This window comes from Cotesia glomerata, linkage group LG7 (assembly GCF_020080835.1).
Source record: "Cotesia glomerata isolate CgM1 linkage group LG7, MPM_Cglom_v2.3, whole genome shotgun sequence".
NCBI lineage: Eukaryota > Metazoa > Arthropoda > Insecta > Hymenoptera > Braconidae > Cotesia > Cotesia glomerata.
In genome coordinates, this window is record NC_058164.1 from 10530788 (window position 1) to 10551967 (window position 21180).

The window sequence follows — 21180 nt, forward strand, 5'->3', positions numbered from 1 at the left end:
AAGTATAGACTCATCTTTTAAGCAGGTGGTTCAAAATTTCTGAGTACTATAATTTTAGTATTAAAGAGAAAATTATATTACTATTCTGAATTATATTACTGCATAGTGAATCTAACATTTAATTTAATTGTGACGAAACAAAAAATATGCACATCGGCAAACCGCTATACTTTGTGTAACAAACTCTCAGCTTTCAGAAAAAAATTCAAATTTGAAGAATTTTGGGCTGCACACCGAAAAAAATCAATTTTTCCACTTTAATTCGATTTTTAAGGGTCTTCTGATGAGTTTATGAAAAAATAAATATTTTCATTCAAAAGCTGAGAATTTTTCCTACAAAACACAATGTTTGTCGATTTTGTTTAAAAATGTTTTTCATATCAGAAAAATTGACGAAAAAGTTGAAAAAAAATTTTTTCCAAAATTTCAAAAAATTATAACTTCAAGACCGCTGCGTATTAAGAGCTAAAACTCTTAGGGAATTTTTGTCTTATGATAGAGAACACCTCCATAAATTTTAAACATAATCTGCGAGGGTCGCCCCGTAAAAATGTTCTTATTTGGTGGAATGACCCATATATAAAAATGTATTTAACACTATAAACATTTGCATTTTTATCAATAGATTCTAACATAGGATGCACCGTATAATTAGATAAATTTTTAACAACTTGAATATTAACATTCTTGTTGCAGACTTTCCAATGATATTAAGATTTACGTTGGAATGATTTTACTCCGTAAAATAGCATAATATAAAAAAAAAAAAAACATACTTTTAAATTAAAGTTTTTTTTAAATTATACTTTTAAATATTTATTCCTACATATTTATATTTATAATCTAATATCGTACAAGTCTGAAACTAAACAATCAAATTAATTAATGAGAAATTTTCGGGAAATACATTTACACGCTTGGTGGTGTAAAATTTAGGATTCACACCGTTCAAATTTAAGATTACACTTAGTGCGACTTTTACACCGTCCATGTTAAAAATTTTTATACCGAATCATTTACACCACACCGAGTCCAAAAATTTTTTTACGGTGTACTTTTTAGTTTGATTTTATGCTAAAGCGTTTTTTTTAAGTATTACTTATTTTTTAATTTTTTAATTTATAAATATTGTATTTTTTTTTTTGTTTTCTTTAATGAGAATTCCCATTTAAATGTCCATATTGAGAGATTTCCGAATTTTCTTGTCCATAATTAGAGATCTTCATTTGTAAAGCTTTTCTGTATTAAGAGTTGTTCATTTGTGTATATGTCAAATAACCTTGATGTCTTTTATTCGAATTGTCTGAATTTAGGTTTGTCATTATTTTTTAATTTCCTTTGTTTCTTCTGTTTATATTTCCATTTTATGAAAATTTAAATTGCTTTAATGGACTATTTTCTAATTTTAGGCCTTTTCAATTTCAATTTTGTATTATGATATGATCTAATAATTTAGTAAATGTCTTTATATTTAGCTATAATTATTTGATATTGTTTATTTTTAAGACTGTTATTATCAGGAGACTGATATTTCATTGATTTTCATTTAATTGAAATATCAAACTTATTTGAAATATTTTATTTGTATATTTTTGAATATTTAAATTATTTCTCTGGTGATTTACCATAAAGGAATTATTTATTTTTAATTATCTCTACATATAGTACTTTTTCTGTGGTTAAAGTTTTATAATTATGTTTGTCTGAGCTTACAATTATTTATTTTATGTAAATTTTCTTCATAGTTTCGTTTGTTTTTTTTATTTTCCAAACATATTATTTGATGTGTTCGGACCCGCCGCCCCGGCGCCCCGGAGTGTCGACTATTTTTGTTTTTTGACGCGGAAAATTCAAATTAAAAATTCAAATCGGTAAACAAAAGACAAATTGACATGAAACTAAGTGTGAATTCGCCTGTCAGAAAGCCAACAGCTAATGTCACATCATTATCACATCATACTGAATAATATAGTAATATAAATAGTCATCATATTATTAAAAATACACGTAAATACGATATCGTTCATGTTTTAGACTGGAAAAAGTTAATAATCATAATTCATAATTTTTTGTATTAATAAACTGTGGAAAATGTTAATTAAGGGAGTGTGTTATAACGAAAATGACGAGGTTATTACTGAAGGAGATCAAACACTGTACCAAGTTGTCGACGAATCGGGTAATTATCAATTAATTTATTATTTTTTAAGTGAAAGTTTTTTATTGAAAATTTATATATATATATATGTATATATATAAATTTTATTTATCAATTTTTCTTCAAATATCTGTATCGTTGCTTACGTCAATAAATTTTTATTTTTATATTTGTTTATTATTATTTTACAGGCAATGAATTTTTGCAATTCCTGTCAAAAGATACTGTGATTACCGTTGATGTACCTGATGAGGAAAGTTGTCAAAACAATTCTTCAAATTACCCATCCACCAACAGTTCAAACGTGGGTGTCAGTGATAAAAATTCTAAAAATTTGTCTTCTGAGGGTCTGACCAGAGCTTTGCTAGACCTCTATACGCAAAATTTTACTGAAGTTGGACCTTTCAAAAAATTTTAAAATCTGAAAATGATGTGGAAGCACATTGCAACAGAGATGTCTACTAGTTATAAAACAGTTTTCACTGCATACCAGTGTGAAAACAGATTAAAAAGAGTAAAACGAGATGCCAAAGAAGCTTTAGACAACAATCGCATATCAGGACGAGCACCACGTGTTGTTAAATACCAAGATGAATTACAAAAAATATCATCAATAGATGACTCTTTTCTGCCAAAGGTTCGGTTTGGTGTCGGTATTGCGGATATCGATGAACCAGCTACTATAAAAAGAAAATCATGTGATAGTGATACTACTAGTGATGATGAAGTTGGAGTTTCTAAGAAGAAAAAACGAAAAACTGCCAAACGTTCCACGACCTCGGCTATTGACGTCATTGAAGAATTAGCTAAACAAAATGAAGAGACACAAAGAAAAACTCGAATTTATAAGAGACGTATTTTGTCGCAAGCAAACTTTTGATCAAGAAAAATAATTTTAAAAACTATATAAACCGTTATCAATTGAAAGACTGCTTAAAAAGTTCTAATGATTAATACGTTACTTAATTTTTTGTCTATACAACATATAATGTTGAAAAAATATGTTCAAAAACGTTTAATACTACATAATCTTTGAATATATGATTAAAACATGTGATATTATGATAATAATATAATATATCGTATAATAATAATATCAGTATTAGTATGTAAACTATTTAGTTGTTGACAAAATTTCAATAGTTTAACATGGTTTTTTAATTAAAATTTATTATACTTGATTCTTAACTATGAATTATTTTATGTTTTTACTTATAAAACTATCTGTAATGATAGTGTCCTTGTTAAAAATTATTAATAGTTTTATAAATAAGGAGTAATTCGAATCATCAAGTTTAATTATTACATTGTATTTTGATCATACTTGATGTAAAAAATTTATTGTTAATAAAAAAGTTATGTTGTAAAAGAAAGAGAGTATGATTGCAAAGTTCTTTATATTTACCAATTAGTTATGATAATTATCATCTCTTAAGTAGAAATTTAATTATAAATTTTCCGCTATTAGATTGCGCTTAACTTCTCCTTCTTCCTGCATGATATTTTCAGGGTAAACATTATCTTCATTGATGTTATGAAATATATTTTCTTCAGGTTCAAGTTCACCTTCAAAGAAGTCATTATTATCTATACAAAGGTTATGTAACACACAACAAGCCATGATTAACTTCGAAATTTTTGCAACTGTCGTGTATTCTACACGAATTAGCTGTCTGAACCTTCCTCTCAATAATGCAAAGCTATTTTCAATTTTAACCCGAGTTGCACTAAATTTTGAGTTGTATCTTTGTTGGATGTTGGTTAAATTGCCATAATTTTTGTATGGTGTCAAAACATTTTTAGACATTGGGTACGCTGAATCGCCGATAATATGGTATTGATCACCCAATTGATGAATCATGGGATATATAAACGATAACTTGAATACTTGTGCATCATGACATTTCCCAGAGACACCAGTGAAACAATCAATAAATCTTTTATTAGCATCACAAATAGCTTGTAAAACCAAAGAGGTTTGATGATGACGATTAACGAATGTAGAAGGCATCTTATGGTGAGGACATCTAATGTCAATGAACATACCGTCGATGCAACCTACAACGCCAGGAATGCCTTGAATCTGCGAAAAAAAAGATATAAAAAGTATATAAGTATTAAAGGATTAGTAAGAGTAGAAACAGAGTGTTTATGTGTTGATTACAGCTTGAAATTCAGTAGCTTTAATATTTTTTTCTTCGTCGGTTCTCGGAAGACGTATTACCTGTGGAGAAATATTTAATAAAAAATTGATGACTCTATCGTTACATTGGTGCAATGTCGACTTAGCGATACCAAAACGATCTGCCACACTTCGGAGTGTTGTTTTATTACAAGCGTACCTTTATTGAATATATATTTTTTTTAGTAATTAGTAATCAACGATAACAAAATTATTATTTGTAATTTTATACATATCACAAAAATGCTAATACATGAGGTTCAGCTGATACCATAGGACTATGAGTATCAGCATTACAATAAAATTGACTTTCGGCAAACATCTGAATCAATTTGTTACAGGTATTTCTTTGAATACGAAAATGACGCCGAAACTGCAAAAATCAAGTAATTCAATTAATACTTTTTTTTAAATACTTTGAAGCATAAAAAAATTAGTTTAGCCACTAAAGTGAATGTTAGATAATGAAAAAAAATGATAGTTGAAGACTTCTAAAGAAGTAAAAACTACGTGAAATTAATTAAACTTACCTCTTTATTTTTATATAGATATAAACTTTATATTTATATAAACAACATTCTCAATGTAATTTTTTATTTTTGGTGTTTCTATTTTCTCAGACATCAGCAGCCACTGATGAATTTCATCATCTGAGCTATCAGACGAAGAACTCAAAATTGCATCAATTAAATATTGATATTGATTTTCCATTAGATAGCTTATCACGAATAACTATATCACTTTTTTTAAATATTAATGTTTTTTTTTGCTTATATTTTTATAATAACAAATATTATCATTGTTTTTTATCAATATTATACACTATGATGTGACAAATAGGCGCCAATACTTTTCTCCTTTACTGATCATCAGCTGTTGGCTTTCTAACAGGAAAATTCACACTTAGTTTCATGTCAATTTGTCTTTTGTTTACCGATTTGAATTTTTAATTTGAATTTTCCGCGTCAAAAAACAAAAATAGTCGACGCCCCGGGGCGCCGGGGCGGCGGGTCCGAACACACCAACTAATTGAAATTTTTAGTGAGAGATATCCAAATTGAGAATTTTTTATTTTACTCGAATCATTGCCAACCATTATAAATCAATGACGACGACTATATATATTACTCTTATAATCATTACCTCTTTTGTATGTTATAGAAAAATTATCTTAGTCATTTTGGAGTTGCGATTTCTCTTTACGACAACTTGAAATATTTCTTGAAAGGAGATCTTATAATTAAGGATGAGGTTCTTGTTAATTTCAATTATTTGAAATCAAACAAGACAAAGACTAACACACTCCAAGGCACAAATTTAAATATAGATTTGTACAGTAAGTGAAATAATGTCTTAAAAAACCATTTTTTAAAACTAACACAAAAATTATATTGTTATTTTCAAAACTTCCCATTTGTAATTCAAACTTTTTTATATTTCAGCTATTGTATTGAAAAATCATCCGAATTATACTTTCAATCAGCACACTATGGATGTTCAAAAAGCTTTAAAAGCTGCTTATGATCGAGTGAAAAACCAAAAAAAAAGAACAAGAACTCAAAGATTGTGGCAAGAAAAGTGTCGACAAATACCCGGAATCGACCTCATGAAGAATCGAAATTTTTCTTTTTTATCTAATTAAAATCCAGTCATTATTTTTGTATGCACAGTATTAAATTATTTTAATACTTTAATTTTTAACTAAGAAACACAATTTACTTTTAGCAATAATGTCATTTATATAACACAATTATAATAAAATAACTTAATGATTCAATTCCTAAACAAATAATCGAAAAATAATTTAATTTATAAAATTTCCTACCGATAATAAAAAATTTTAGGTAATTTAAAATTTTTTTTCTTTTATTGAAAATATAAGAGAAGGCTCGAGCAACAGCTCACTCTGCCGTGGTCACATTGAGTTACATATAATTTTACTAAATTTCAAATTTTTTATTTTAGTTTGACAGTGGCGCCATCTAACTTTTAATGTGATTATGTTGGTAAAATAAAAGTGATTTTTATCGGTATTATGAAATTCCATCGATAAGATAGTATTCTTCATATACCTACGGTACTTACAAGAGTTGCACTAAAGTTGACGAAAAGTTTACGTTAACTACCCTGATAGCCAAGTCGGTCGCAACTTTCTGTCAATCTACTGCCGCAACTTATCACCAACTTGGCGGCAACTCTTGGAAAGTAACTCGGATGGTGTCAACTTGTTCACCAAGTTGTCGGTAAAAGTTGCTCTGAAACTTTTTTACGCCAAGTTGACGACAAGTTTCTCAAGAAATTTGGCGACATATTGCGGCAGTAGATTGGTCTCTTTTTTCTCAGAAACTTGTAGCCAACTTGGCGCCAACAGTTACAAATTCGGAAGTTGACCGCAAGTTGTCGCTAAGTTGGTGGCAACTATCTGACACCAACTTGGTTGGTCTGAAACTGTGGCTATCAGGGTAAACGATGATAAAACAAAACCTAAATTATCAACAATAAAACAACAGTAATGAAATCATTGTTGCTAGATGACGCTACTATCGCGTTGAAGCTGCAATTAAATTAGGACTCCGTAAGATTTTTTGAACGAATTTTTGTATAAGTCACTCATAAACTAGGGCCAGGAAGTTGGTGTTTTTTCTTTATTCAAATTTTAGGTTAAACATATGAATGTTCATTTAAACAACTGCGAAAGTCCTGGCCCTACTCATAACTATCATTAGTGATAGATTTATCACGTAATCAGTTCCTTGGTTATCCAAGTAAGCTCGCTGACTCTTAACTCTGGGTATAAGCATAACTGTACACCGACGACTAACTTTGCATCGATCTCGTTAATTTGGACCGTCTTATGAAAGAGTTTATCAGAGGGAGAAGATCTGGCGTGATTAACTGTAGTTTTATACAATACTCAGAAGAGAAAATGTCGCCGGGACGGTCTCGTAATAATGACGCCGGCAAGCGGTGCGAACCTGACAACAAAAGAGATAAGTCAGTCAGCAACAGTGGTGCTTACGATTCGGACATTGATAAGAGCAACACCCTGGAAGACGTGGAGATGACCGATGACCTGCAACAAGGACCTACTGAGAAAAAGGAGACCCAGCAGAATGTTCGCGATAAGGCTGATAACGCGGTGGAGGAAAATAACAAGATTGCGGATAAATTCAGGTATGGTAGACAAGAAAGAAGTCTTTTCGCAGTATACGTGAGAATAATTAGTGATCAAGACAAAACTAAATCTATCAAAGTCATTGAAATAGCTCGCAAGCTGGCAAATAGCAATGTACGCTTTGACAACAATGTTGAGAGTCCCAAAAACACTTGGTGTTTAACGTTCAATACCAGAGAGACGGCCAATGCCTGTCTATCCAACCTCAACTTGGGGAAAAATGGTCTAGAAGCTATTGTGCCAGCGTATCTACACTTTAAGAAAGGAGTTGTTCGAGATACTCCAGTCGACGTGAGCTTGGAAGAGTCGTGCAATACATTAAGTATCTCGTCCGGTTCTAGATGTTTTTAAGGGCTTAATCAACAAGTAAATAAGAGTTCTATTGTACTGTATTGTATCACCCAAGAAGGCTTGGGAAACAAGTAACTTCAAATTTTAAGATTAACTAAAATGAAAATTCTCAGTTATTTCCAGTTAGTCAGTCAGTCTTAGTTTAGTCTTCAACAGTTTTCTATCTGAGTCTCATCCTAAATTTCATCAGAGACTCCCGTCAATTATTAATTGTCGATATTTTAATAAGCTTAAAATGATTATATGATGGAAGAAATCATACCCTGCGCATGTGTTCGCGATGCATATCAAAAGAATGATACAAAATTATAATTTTCGAGAAAATTCTTCTATTACGTACATTTTACATACCCGGGAAAAAAAGTTTAAATCTGCTCTGATCAAATTAGATCAATCCAGATCAAGTTTGATCAAAATGAAATTAAAAATTAGATATAAATAGATCTAATCTGATCAAACTAGATCCAGTCAGATCAAATTAGACCAATCCAGATCAAGTTTGATCAAAATTAAATAAAAAATTAGATATAAATAGATCTGACTTGATCTATGCAGATCTAATTTAATCTGATTATTACGCGGGAAAAAAAGTTTAGATATGATCAGATCAAGTTAGATAAAATCAGATCAAGCTTGATGAATATATGTAATCATAAAGGTGATATGGATAGATCTAATTAGATCTGCCCTGATCAGAGCAGATCTACTTAGGTACGACTTTTTATACTTTATGTTCTAATAAATAGCTCTTACAAATGCACTAACTTTGATCACATTTTTTTTTATTTAATACAAATTATAACCGGATGTTATTGTTTCAATAGAAACTTTGAGTATTCTTCTTTACAATCACGTGCATTAAACCTGGTGTTAAAGTAATTTATTTATTTGTAATTAATCATCAAAATTGTTGAAGATCAAGAATTTTCAATTTTCAAAAATTTATAACTCAGAAACTATCAACTTACGGCAAATTTTATAAGAGTAATTTTCACCTCAAAATTCCCTAAAATATTGATAAAAAAATATCCGATCTCAAAAAAAATGATTTCTCAAATAATTGTTTAAATAAATGGCTATAAACAATAGATGGCCTAGGATTTCGCAAAAATGACTGTGATATTCGGTTTCAGCGGGTCAAAATTCATAAAGTAATCATATTTTGTACATCGACCTCAAAATTTTAAGACAAGAAAATACAGCGCCTACACTATTATCTGAGAGTAACTCAGTCAGGTACTTCTAGTAGCTGAATGGTACGCTCTGGGACTGACATGCAGAAGGACGCAGGTTTGAATCCCCAACATCGTAAATTGTTTTTCAACGATAATTCGACTTTAAATCACGGAAAATTGATATAAAATACATAATTTATAATTTGAAAGTAGGAATAAAATAAATTTTACTATTATTTTTATTTTATAAACTTTTTTATGAATTCTGTTTCAATCGAATCAGATCTGAACAGATCAGATTTGATCTAATCAGATCAAATTTGATCTGGCCAAAATGCAGATCTGCTCAGATCTGATGAATTTGATCTGATTTGATCAGAGCTAATCTAAACTTTTTTTCCCGGGTATTCAAAACAGATTACACTTTTTTTGAGGGTTCATATTGGAACCTAAAGGGCAGTTGAAGTCACGAGAAAATTCGGGCATATTTGAAATCGATCCAATGATTCGAAAATTGGCTGGCAAATGTACACTATCACTTCGAATTTTCGATCCTATTGGGGAGTATGAAGTGCACCACAAGCTCGCATAAGATAACCAAAATAATTAATTGGAAGTGTATGAAGAGAACTCCAACAAACTTGGTTCAGGTCCATTTCGTACTACCCAATCTCGGTAAGCTAGATAAGCTATTTTTATGCCAACATTGTCTGCAATATTTTCAGCCACACGGAAAGAAAAATATGGAAACTATTCCCATAATTTTATGGGAACAGTTCCCAGGCAATTATAGGAACTGTTCCCATAATTATAGGAAATTTTCCCAGAATTATGAGAAAATTTCCCATAATGATGAGAACTATTCTCATAATGGTATAGGAAGTATTCCTAGAATGTTATAGGGATCATTCCTGTACCATTATGGGAATCATTTTCAAAAAAAAAAATAAAGATAAAATTTTCGTGCGGAGTGAGTTCTAAATGATTCCTATAATATATACACAGAAAAAAAAAAATTGGGGCAGCCACATGATTTTCATGTTGTAGGCAATAATAGTTAAAACAACAATAATAATTAAATAATAATAATAATCATAATAATAATAATAATAATCTATATTATTAAGAGAATAAGGAAAATTTTGTGGCCAGTGTATTTATGTGATAAAATGGATTTTTGCTTGGAATTGTGCCTTTTCAAGGTTTCATATCATTCTCACCAATACTCAGTTTAATATAATAAGAATTTAGGCTGCATTAGAAAGTTCTCTGTGTCTAGATACATAATGAAGAAATGACCTTGTATCTGGTAAACTATTGACATTTTTGAAGATATAAGCTCATCCTGATGTTACACTCATCAAGAGCTTTCATTTGAGTACCCACATGCATTTTTGATATATTTTTCATATATACATATTGTGACGTTATTTTATCGACCGGGGTCTATTTGAAATGAACGTCACTAGCGCCAACGGATTTTTGTGATTCTAAGTCGATATTTCAAGGCCAAAATTTTATAGAAAATAATTGTGAGGATTAAAAATTTGAGTTTAGTGAGGAGAGTCTGAGTGTAGATGCCGAGTAACGAGGAGCTACAGTTTTAGTGTGAATTTAGAGAGTTACAGTTACAGTTAAGATTTTGAGATTTTTGAGATTAGAGTCAGTTTTAGAGTCAAGTTTTTGGAAAATATTGAGGTTGAGTCATTTAAGGGTTTTATTGAGTTATTTTGAGTTTTGAGTTTCGAATTTTAAGTTTTGGGTTTTGAGGCTGCAGAGTATGTGGGTAAATCAGCGTTACCGTAGAGCGGGACTATAAGTCACCCGGTTTCGTTTGATGCTAGACGCCAGTCTAACCCTTTGAGATTTCCAGGTGGAATGCCTAGGTCTGGTTGAGATGCCAGCGCTCTAATGTAGAGGAACATGACGAAAGCATATGGGATCAGTTTAAGTTACGTTTACGTTTACGTTTTTCGTTAAGTTTTAGTTAAAGTTTAAGTTACGTTTTTGCTATTTTGATTTTGAGTTACGTTTTGAGTTACGTTTTTGGTTTCGATCCCAGCCGTAGTCAGTTCCTGGAGAGCATCTACCAAAGGAATATCCGTACTCAGAGTTTTAGTTATTTGATTAAGGGATTGAAATATTTATGGGGATTAATTGCATATAGAAATTTTAGTTTGTGAGTGAGTCACGTTTAAAAATAGTTGAGTTTGGGATTTCGTTAAGAACAGTTGAGTTTTAAAATTTCGTTAATATCAGTCGAGTTTTAGATTTCGTTAAGAAGAGTTGAGTTTTAGACATCGTAGAGGACAGTTGTGTTGTATTAGAGTTGCCGCTGATCACTTCCGGTAATCGGACGTGCATACCGTTGCAGCTACAGGTTAAGATTTTAGTCTTTTACGTTTTAGTTTGAGCTACAGAAATGAATATAGTTATGAAGTTTATTTGAAATATTATAAAAAGTTACTCAGCATCGACATTGTTTGTATCAGGTATGAGGTTATTTTATTTATTGTAATTTGAGCGTTAATAATTGAGTTTTGGTCTTGAGATATTGGATAGTCTCGTTTATGATAAATTTTATACTTAGAGTTTCGTTGACAGATTGAGTTGAGATTGTTATTCGAGTCATTAAGATTTATTTATTTATTTGTTTTATTTTATGAAAGTAAGTGTCTGTAACTTGGCTATAGCGTTGATTATTGTTAACTGTATCGTTCTAGTAATTTTTTATAGTGATTTGAGAACAAGTTTGTTAAGTAAGTTTACGGTTTATTAAATAAATAAGGATTTTATTTTAAGCATAAATTTTTAGTGTTGCGAATAGAATTATTACAAGTATGGATCCTCTCCACCCGAACCACCCCCTCTCTCCACAAACCAGCACACTGAGCAACCCCGAGGTATTCTATCGTCTTTCCAGTTTTGGGTTCTTTGGCCTTTATTTTACGTTAAGTTTCTGTGTTTTCGATTAAGTTTACGTTTTGGATAGTTTGGATAATTTCTAGCGAATAAAAATTATCTAATTCCGTTTAAGTTTAAGTTTAAGTTTGGCTAGTTTAAGAATTCCTAGCGAATAAAAATTCTTTGAATTCCGTGTTCACTGGTTTGGTGATTCCAGTGATTAAAAATTACCTGGCGCCCTAATTTTATCGATACCAGAGATCCAGAATCGGAAAGAAGACGAAGTATAACCCAGATTTTATTTTTAGAATTAAGTTTAGTCAAGTTCCCGTATACCCCCCATGAAATTTTGGTTATGAATTGGCGCCCAACGTCGAGGCCTGAAAACGCGAAAGCCCGCTACGATCGAAAACCTTTATCGGCGCAATTTTGGTTATAATATATATAAATATATAAAATATATGAAAAATTGATGTGGGTACTCAAATGAAAGGTCTCGATGAGTGTAATGGCGGGATGAGCTTATATCTTTAAAAATGCCAATAATCCACAAGATACAAGGTCATTTCTTAATTATTGATATTTTTAAAAATATAAGCTTGTGTTGATTTTATACTCATCAAGAGCTTTCATTTGACTACCCACATGCATTTTTGATATATTTTTCATATATACATATATATAATATATATAAATATATAAAATAACTTTAAATCATTACGGGCTCCCTACACCAACTGTTGATTATAGAAATGCTATTAATAATAGAGAATATTTAGAAGAAATAAATTATGATCAATCAGTACTATCACAATTTTTAATAGAAAATGAGCCAAAACTTAATAAAGAACAAAATAAAATATATAATGAAGTGATTAATAGTGTGTCTACATCCAAAGGTGACATATTTTTTATTGATGCTCCAGGAGGTACCGGCAAAACATTTTTAATTAACTTAATTTTGGCAAAAGTAAGAAATAGTAAAAAAATAGCATTAGCAGTTGCATCTTCAGGTATTGCGGCCACTTTATTACCAGGTGGAAAAACAGCTCACTCAATGTTTAAAATACCTTTAAATTTGGATATTACTGACAGTCCAGTTTGTAATATATCTAAAAATACTAACAAAGCCGAGCTTCTTCAGAAAACTTGCCTTATTGTATGGGATGAATGCACGATGGCTAATAAAAAAGCTATTGAAGCTGTTGATAGAACGTTACAGGATTTAAGAGACACAACTTCGGTAATGGGTGGAATAACATTTTTGTTTTCTGGTGATTTTCGTCAAACACTACCAGTAATAACAGGAGGTACAAGAGCTGATGAATTGAATGCTTCTCTGAAACAATCTTACATATGGAATGAAATTAAAAAATTGTCATTATCAATTAACATGCGTGTGAAAAAAGATTCAACCTCTTTGGAATTCTCAAATTTATTATTGAATGTAGGGGAAGGTACTTTAACTGAAAATCAACATGGCGAAATTTTATTACCAGAAGGGCTCTGTAAAATTGTTTCATCCATTGATGATTTGATCGAAAAAATTTATCCCGGCATAAATGATATTTCAAATAAAGACAATGAATGGTTCTCTGAACGTGCTATATTGTGTCCGACAAATGAAATTGTAAAAGGTATTAATAGTGTTATCATAGAAAAATTTAATGCTGTTGAAAAAATTTATACATCAATTAATACTACTCTTAATCAAGATGACCTTACTAACTATCCTGTCGAGTTTCTTAACTCTTTGAATACATCAGGGTTGCCAGATCATATAATTAAATTAAAAGTAGGCACTCCGATAATTCTTATGAGAAATTTGAATCCACCCAAACTATGTAATGGGACGCGATTGAGAGTAACTAAATTAATGAAGAATATTATAGAAGCCACAATATTAACTGGATCAGGTACAGGAGAAAGTACATTCATTCCTCGAATTCCTATTATTCCTAACAATTATCCTTTTGAATTTAAACGAATCCAATTTCCTGTCAGTGTTTGTTTAGCTATGACGATAAACAAGTCACAAGGGCAAACTTTGAAAGCTGCTGGTGTCGATCTAAGAACAAATTGTTTTTCACATGGACAATTATACGTAGCGGTGTCTCGCGTAAGCTCATGTGATAATTTATATGTTTTATCTCCTAATAACACAACACGAAATGTTGTTTATCCGGAAGCATTAAAATAAGATAGAATAACTTATACTTTAAATATATTGTTTATATTGTTTACTTATTACTATTTAAATATAGTTTTTATTTATTAAATTTGTAAATTGTAAAAGAATAAATAAAAAATTCTAGAAAAACGAATAAATGAACCAATAGTCTTTTATTTTTAACCTAAATAATTGAAGATTTTTTTCAACACAAAATAATTTAACGAAACGTCATTTAAAAAATTGATTAATAAGAAAAAAAACAGATGGCTGAAAAGAATTTAACGTTTGAACATTTGTGTGTGTATGCTGATCAAGTGTTCGGCAGTGAAAACTGGTCACATGTAATCAAAAACCAAACCATTGGTAAATTAATTTTAATTTACATGTAAATAAAAATTATCAAATCTGTAAAAAATTATCTTTGAAATTATTAAATTAAATAGATTTCGAAAAAGAAGATAAGACTAGGAAAGTTATGATAGGATGTTTTACAATAGTGAGAGTAAGTTATCAAGATGAGAGACATCACGAAGGTGTTGGATTTTATGAGGGTACTTTTGAGACAAAAAGGACAGCTTTTAAAGAAGTTAGAACGGTATGTGACTTTAATTCTTATAGAGACTTACGATCGAATACTTCTATATTAACACATTTTAATTTTATTTTATTCATTAACCCATTTGTAGAAATGTTTGGTTGATGCAATGTATAATACTCTTATCAGCTTCAAGGAAATTCGTGATTATTTTGAAAATCTAGAGAAGAAGAAAGTGGAGCGTATTAAACGACAAAATGAACTAAAACAACAATGGATTTCTAATAGTAAGTATTATCAGATATATTTAATGATATTAGTATGATACATAAATTAAAAATAACTAACTAAATAATATATTTTTCAGATTTCGATTCCAAGAAAACAATGATAAATGAATCCGAGAATACTCATCACTTAAAAAATTAAATTATAATTTGTTGTTTTAATTTTTATGTGAAACCAAATTTATTTATGTAATAAATGAATAAAAATTAATTAATAACTATAAATTACTATTAGAATCAAAAATAACCAGTGAAGCGGGAAAGTAACAGCTATATTTGATATATATTTATATATATTCATATTAGATATTATATTAAGTGTACAGTTGAATTATGCCACGCGAAGCGGGCGGGCACAGCTAGTAATATATATAAATATATAAAATATATGAAAAATTGATGTGAGTACTCAAATGAAAGGTCTCGATGAGTGTAACATCAATATGTGGGAGTACTTTTCCACTCTCGAAAATTTTGCGTCAACCACCGTACTCTTTGGGCCATAAAATCCCTTCCCCGGCATTCAAGGGGCTCATGACGTCACGGGACCCCAAGACCAACGCTAAGTGTTAGCAAAGGCTAACACCCTCAAGAGTCAAGGGGCACGAGGCAGATTTTCCTCAGCCTCTGAGATACACACATCTACGGTCTAGGACACATCCTATTTTCCTTTATTTCACGTATCGTATTATTGTAATCGCGAAGTACTATCTTGACATTATTATTTATACACGAACTTTATCTATTGTATCGTTTTCTGATAACTATATTCTACGGGATTGATTATTTATTGTGAGATTTAATTAACTTCATTCGAATATTGTAAAGAGTATAGTTATAACTTGAATAAATTATAAAACCAAAGAAATAGATTACTACAGAGTCAGAAGTGGGATACACTATCGTGCTCACATAGTGAATAGTGTAGTGAATAGTGCGGTGAACAGTGATTTTTAATAAATTTAAAATCATGAGTCGTGACCGAAGATCAAGGCGGGACCGTGATCATGAGAGTGATCGTTACCGGAAAGATCGTCACAGATCTCGATCACCGCATCGCCACCGTGAATCACCACCTCGGCAGAGGGGTGCTTCCAATAGTCGATTGAACCCAACTGTACCAAACAATCGACAAACTGACAGTGAAGCCAGCAGCAGCAGGAGTAGCGAGTTTCTGATGATTGAGAAACTCACAGAGGTCCTCTCAGGTTTTGCACAATCAGTACGTATACCAAGACCTAGCGGTGGCAGTTTCACCAACGAGGAGGCGATTCCGGAGTTTGATCCCAAGGAAACCAGCCTATCTGCTGCGGAGTGGATTGCCAAGGTCAGCGCACACGCTAGGCTTTATGGATGGGACGAGCGGACAACCCTTTACATGGCGACATGCAGGCTTAAAGGTAACGCAAAACTTTGGTATACAGAATTGCATGATTCGCAGTTAACGTGGGGGGCATTCTCTTCTTTAATTGCCGAGCAGTTTCCGGGTGAGTCGAATTACAGTAAATTATTTAAAGAAGCCGCGAACTTCGAATGCGCCGTAGGTCATGATCTTGTAGCGTACTCTTTCCTTAAAATAGGAAAATTGAAGAAATTAAAACTTGAAATACCGAAGAATAAATTAGTTTCATGTGTAGTTGGGGGGATTCAAGACGATTCGATCCGCACTACTTTAATGACTCACAAATTCCAAACTATCGCGGAATTGAATGAGCGTCTCGCGAATTACGAAACTACGCATAAATCAAGAGATAAGAGTAAAGACGCGAAAAAGTCACACGCGCGAGAGTCCAGTAAAGTCAAAACTCGGGAAGACAAATCGAAAAATGTCTGCTACGGTTGCGGTAAACCTGGTCACCAACGTCACAACTGTCCAGAAGCAGACAATATTAATAAGCATTACAATACTAATAAGCCATGTGTATCGATCTTCGAGGAGTAAATACGGTCACCGTCGTCGATCCTCATCCTATACCTCACATAGATGACCAGATCGATCGATTAAGCGGAGTTTCATATTATATTACACTCGATTCAAAATCCGGATTTTATCAAATTCCTATGGACAAAGATTCTATTAAAGTGACTGCATTTGTAACCCCAGACGGTCATTACGAATTTTTACGCATGCCGTTTAGCTTAAAGAATGCACCCGCTGTTTTCCAAAGAGCCATAAACACTGCTCTCGGAGAATTGAGATTCACAATAGCCTTAGTGTATGTCGACGACATTCTGGTTATAGGCTCAAGCATAGAAGAGGCTTTCAAAAACCTAAGGCTTGTTTTGAAAGCGCTCAGGAATTATAACTTCACTCTTAATTTAGAGAAGTGTAAGTTCTTTCAAACAAAGATCGACTATTTGGGCCGGGAAGTATCCAGGGATGGAGTTCGTCCAGGCGCTCATAAAATTGAAGCCGTTAAAAATGCTGAAATCCCTAAAGACGTGAAAGGAGTGCGTTCATTCCTTGGCCTTGCGGGATACTTCCGGAAATTTATTAAACACTTCGCCCAAAAAGTCTCGCCACTAACAGATTTGTTGAAGAAAAACAGTCCTTGGGTTTGGACTGAAAAACATACTGGAGTAATAAACGAAGTAAAAGAAATATTAACAACAAGACCCGTTCTTGCTATTTATGACCCGACCCTTGAAACTGAGGTTCATACAGACGCTAGTTCAATAGGTCTTGGAGCCATGCTCATGCAAAAGTATGGGAACGAAAAGAAAGTTGTTTCTTACTATAGTCGTAAAACAACCCCGATAGAACAAAAATATCATTCATACGACTTGGAAACTCTTGCGGTCATTGCAGCCCTCAAAACCTTTCGCGTATACCTGATAGGGATAAACTTCACTGTAGTTACTGACTGCAGTGCCGTGCGGGCGACCGCTATAAAAAAGGATATACAACCACGTGTTGCCAGATGGTGGGTATATTTACAAGACTACAATTTCGACATTGTGTATCGGCCGGTCGCTCAAGGAGTGCATGTTGATTATTTAAGTCGGTATCCCATTGAATGCTTAGCTATTGATGTCACTCCCAGCGAGTGGATCAAAGTTGCTTAAATGCAAGATCCCGACATTGAAACAATCATGAAGATCCTGGAGTCTGGAGATAATCAAGCGAGTACAAAACATTATTTTGAAATTTATGACCTTAGGAACGGAGTAGTTTTCCGAAGAACCGAGAATGGTAATAGATGGTTAGTACCACGAGCTTCTCGTTTCCACGTCGTGAAAATGTGTCATGACGATCAGGGACACCTTGGAATTGATAAGACTCTCGAGAAACTGCGCGAACATTATTGGTTTAAAGGCATGAAGAGATTTGTTCCAAAATACGTTACTGCATGCTTACAATGTCTGTATTATAAGTCTACCTCTGGCCGCAAGCCCGGCATGTTACACCCCATAGAGAAGGTTGCCCTTCCTTTCCACACGATTTACATTGATCATGTGGGTCCGTTTGTCAAAAGTAAACGAGGCTATACCTAGATACTAACTATAGTTGACGGGTTTACTAAATTTTGTATTCTGGAGCCAGTGAAGGACGTTAAAGCCAAGTGGGTCATTCGAGCACTGACCCAACTCTTTTCACTTTTTGGAGTTCCTACTAGGATCATCAGTGACAGAGGCACGAGTTTTACGTCACAACTGTTTGCTGCTTTTTGTAGAGAATACAATATCAAGCACGTCCTCAATGCAGTCGCAACACCAAGGGCGAACAGACAGTGTGAGCGTATGAATCGCACGTTGCTGAATTCATTAGCAACTTCCAGTGCAGGGGCAGACGAAGACCAATGGGATAAATTTGTAAAGATAGTCTAGAGTGGTATCAATAGTGTTACTAATCGGACTACACAAAAAACCCCAGCTCAACTTTTACTTGGTTACAGGCCCCGCAGTATGGCAGATTCTGTCCTTTTAGGTTCAATTCAAAGCTCGTTGGACGCCCTGGATCTCAAGGAGATGCGAGAACAGGCGAAAGCAGCTACGGAAGTTGAACAGGAAAAGCAGAAGGCCAGGTTTGATGCCAAGCGGTCCAAACCACCACAGTATGCTGTCGGCGACATCGTTGTGGTTGCTACCAATCCAGTCGCGACTGGACAGAGCAACAAACTAGTCGCCAAGTCTAAGGGTCCATTCAAGGTTACTGCAGTGCTGCCCAATGACCGGTATGAGGTCCAAGACTTACGGGAGCTGCAGAAATCCAGGAGACAAAAGACTGTCGTAGCGGTTGACAGGATGAAAAGATGGATATCCTTCAACGCACTGGAATAAATTAAGGTGAGATTATGATTCCTAATCAATGTTTGTAGTTTACAGATCTCAGAAACGTGTCTTTGGGTCGTGTAATGGACCAAAGAAGGGTGACCAGAACAACAGCGAGTGCTCTGGCGTTTTTCATCGAGGATCCATGATGGGTCTCCGGGATGCTCGACGGTGAGCTGACTTCCCAGGGACAAGCAACGAGTTGCGTCGTCCGGATTCAGTAACCGTGCTGGTCTTTCTGAGAACTCCGAGCCACTGGGTCAATTGGACAAGGCAGTGGATGCTCGATCTCACCTACTGCCAAGGCAAGAGCTTCTGGAGCCTGTCAGCTTGCTACTGACGGGAGGAACCTTGGAAGTTCTTGGCCAGTCTGGCATGACTAGTTTCCGCCAAGTCGGGGGCTTCTAGAGCCCATCAGCTTGTCACTGATGGGAGGAACCATGGAAGTTCTCGGCCAGTCAGGAACGACTAATTCCGTCAAGTCGGGGGCTTCTAGAGCCCATCAGCTTGTCACTGATGGGAGGAACCCATGGAAGTTCTCGGCCAGTCAGGCACGACTAATTTCGCCAAGTCTGGGATCTTTAGAGCTTGTCAGCTCGTCACTGACGGGAGAGACTATGGAGGTTCTAGGCCAGTCAGGCGTGGACTGTTTTGCCAAGTCAGTCGTTCTCTTGGTTCCTGGCCCCTGGTCAAGGCAGGTTCGGAGGACACTGGCCTAGGTTGGACCAGTTGGCCGCTAGTTAGAGTGTCATGCTGGACTTCAGTCAAGAGTCTTCAGGGACGTACACTCTAGCGCTAGGCCCAGACAACTCAGTATGTGTATACCTAACTGAGGTCTCATCCTGAACAGGCATCCGTGAACTATACCGTTTTGGTAAACGGTTTTCATGGGGTAAGGCCCTGGAATGGTTGAGAATCCTATTTTTTCCTATCCCTAGGCGCTACCTGGTTGCTATCGCGGGTCGATTCATACTCTTGGGAAGAGCTGATCACTCTGACTAGAGGAGTGTGGGTTGAGCAGCGATAGTCACCTTCTTGTAGTTTTAATACCCTGATCGGGTCATTAATAAGGATTTGTTTGGATGAATTTTTCAGATCCAGGTAGTCAAAGCCGAGGACGGTTTGTGTGGTCAGGAGAGGCCGAATGTGGGAGTACTTTTCCACTCTCGAAAATTTTGCGTCAACCACCGTACTCTTTCGGCCATAAAATCCCTTCCCCGGCATTCAAGGGGCTCATGACGTCACGGGACCCCAAGACCAACGCTAAGTGTTAGCAAAGACTAACACCCTCAAGAGTCAAGGGGCACGAGGCAGATTTTCCTCAGCCTCTGAGATACACACACCTACGGTCTAGGACACATCCTATTTTCCTTTATTTCACGTATCGTATTATTGTAATCGCGAAGTACTATCTTGACATTATTATTTATACACGAACTTTATCTATTGTATCGTTTTCTGATAACTATATTCTACGGGATTGATTATTTATTGTGAGATTTAATTAACTTCATTCGAATATTGTAAAGAGTATAGTTATAACTTGAATAAATTATAAAACCAAAGAAATAGATTACTACAAATATGAGCTTATATCTTTAAAAATGTCAATAGTTTACAAGATACAAGGTCATTTCTCAATTATATGTTTAGAGATAGAGCATTTTCGAATGCAACCTAAATATCTATTATAAATTGACCATCATCATAAATTGACTATCAACGAGAATGATATGAAACCTTGAAAAGGCACAAATTCATGTCAAGTCCTTTGTAATGACACTAAATTTCACTAAAAAAATCGATTTCATCATGTGACTATCCAGGAGACAAAATTTTTCTTATTCTCTTAATAATATAAATTATTATTATTTAATTATTATTGTTGTTTTAACCATTACTGCCTGCCACATGAAAATCATGTTGCTGTCATATGAAAGTCATTTATCTTCCACAGGAATGTATCAT

General features: G+C 33.7%; 4 protein-coding genes across 4 annotated transcripts; 3 read left to right on the top strand and 1 right to left on the bottom strand.

Moving 5' to 3' along the window:
- The first annotated feature begins 2585 nt into the window (after positions 1-2585).
- On the top strand, positions 2586-3038 carry LOC123269057. Its single transcript, XM_044734556.1, has one exon. The coding sequence runs from the start codon at positions 2586-2588 to the stop codon at positions 3036-3038; it is 453 nt and encodes a 150-aa protein (XP_044590491.1).
- A 567-nt stretch (positions 3039-3605) lies between these two features.
- On the bottom strand, positions 3606-4662 carry LOC123269058 (putative nuclease HARBI1). The gene is made up of 3 exons (XM_044734557.1): positions 4594-4662; positions 4323-4382; positions 3606-4241 (listed from the first exon to the last, which is right to left on the bottom strand). Exons 1-3 carry the CDS (start codon positions 4660-4662, stop codon positions 3606-3608), a joined length of 765 nt encoding a protein of 254 aa, XP_044590492.1.
- Positions 4663-12658: 7996 nt separating this feature from the next.
- LOC123269315 (ATP-dependent DNA helicase pif1-like) lies at positions 12659-14163 on the top strand. The gene has a single exon (XM_044734923.1). It carries the CDS (start codon positions 13003-13005, stop codon positions 14143-14145), a length of 1143 nt encoding a protein of 380 aa, XP_044590858.1. The 5' UTR covers positions 12659-13002; the 3' UTR covers positions 14146-14163.
- Positions 14164-18774: 4611 nt separating this feature from the next.
- Positions 18775-20767, top strand: LOC123269316. The gene is made up of 2 exons (XM_044734924.1): positions 18775-19227; positions 20308-20767. Exon 1 carries the CDS (start codon positions 18847-18849, stop codon positions 19219-19221), a length of 375 nt encoding a protein of 124 aa, XP_044590859.1. The 5' UTR covers positions 18775-18846; the 3' UTR covers positions 19222-19227; positions 20308-20767.
- The last annotated feature ends 413 nt before the right edge of the window (positions 20768-21180 follow it).

What these genes read in the sequence shown, in the direction of transcription:
- LOC123269057 (XM_044734556.1), top strand. Translation starts at nt 2,586, where the DNA reads ATGATGTGGAAGCACATTGCAACAGAGATGTCTACTAGTTATAAAACA.
- LOC123269058 (XM_044734557.1), bottom strand. Translation starts at nt 4,662, where the DNA reads ATGTTTGCCGAAAGTCAATTTTATTGTAATGCTGATACTCATAGTCCT. An exon ending in TGGTATCAGCTGAACCTCAT is followed by an intron (nt 4,383 to 4,593) that starts GTATTAGCATTT and finishes ATTTCTCCACAG; the next exon opens with GTAATACGTCTTCCGAGAAC. An exon ending in AAGCTACTGAATTTCAAGCT is followed by an intron (nt 4,242 to 4,322) that starts GTAATCAACACA and finishes TTTTTTTCGCAG; the next exon opens with ATTCAAGGCATTCCTGGCGT.
- LOC123269315 (XM_044734923.1), top strand. Translation starts at nt 13,003, where the DNA reads ATGTTTAAAATACCTTTAAATTTGGATATTACTGACAGTCCAGTTTGT.
- LOC123269316 (XM_044734924.1), top strand. Translation starts at nt 18,847, where the DNA reads ATGGCAGATTCTGTCCTTTTAGGTTCAATTCAAAGCTCGTTGGACGCC.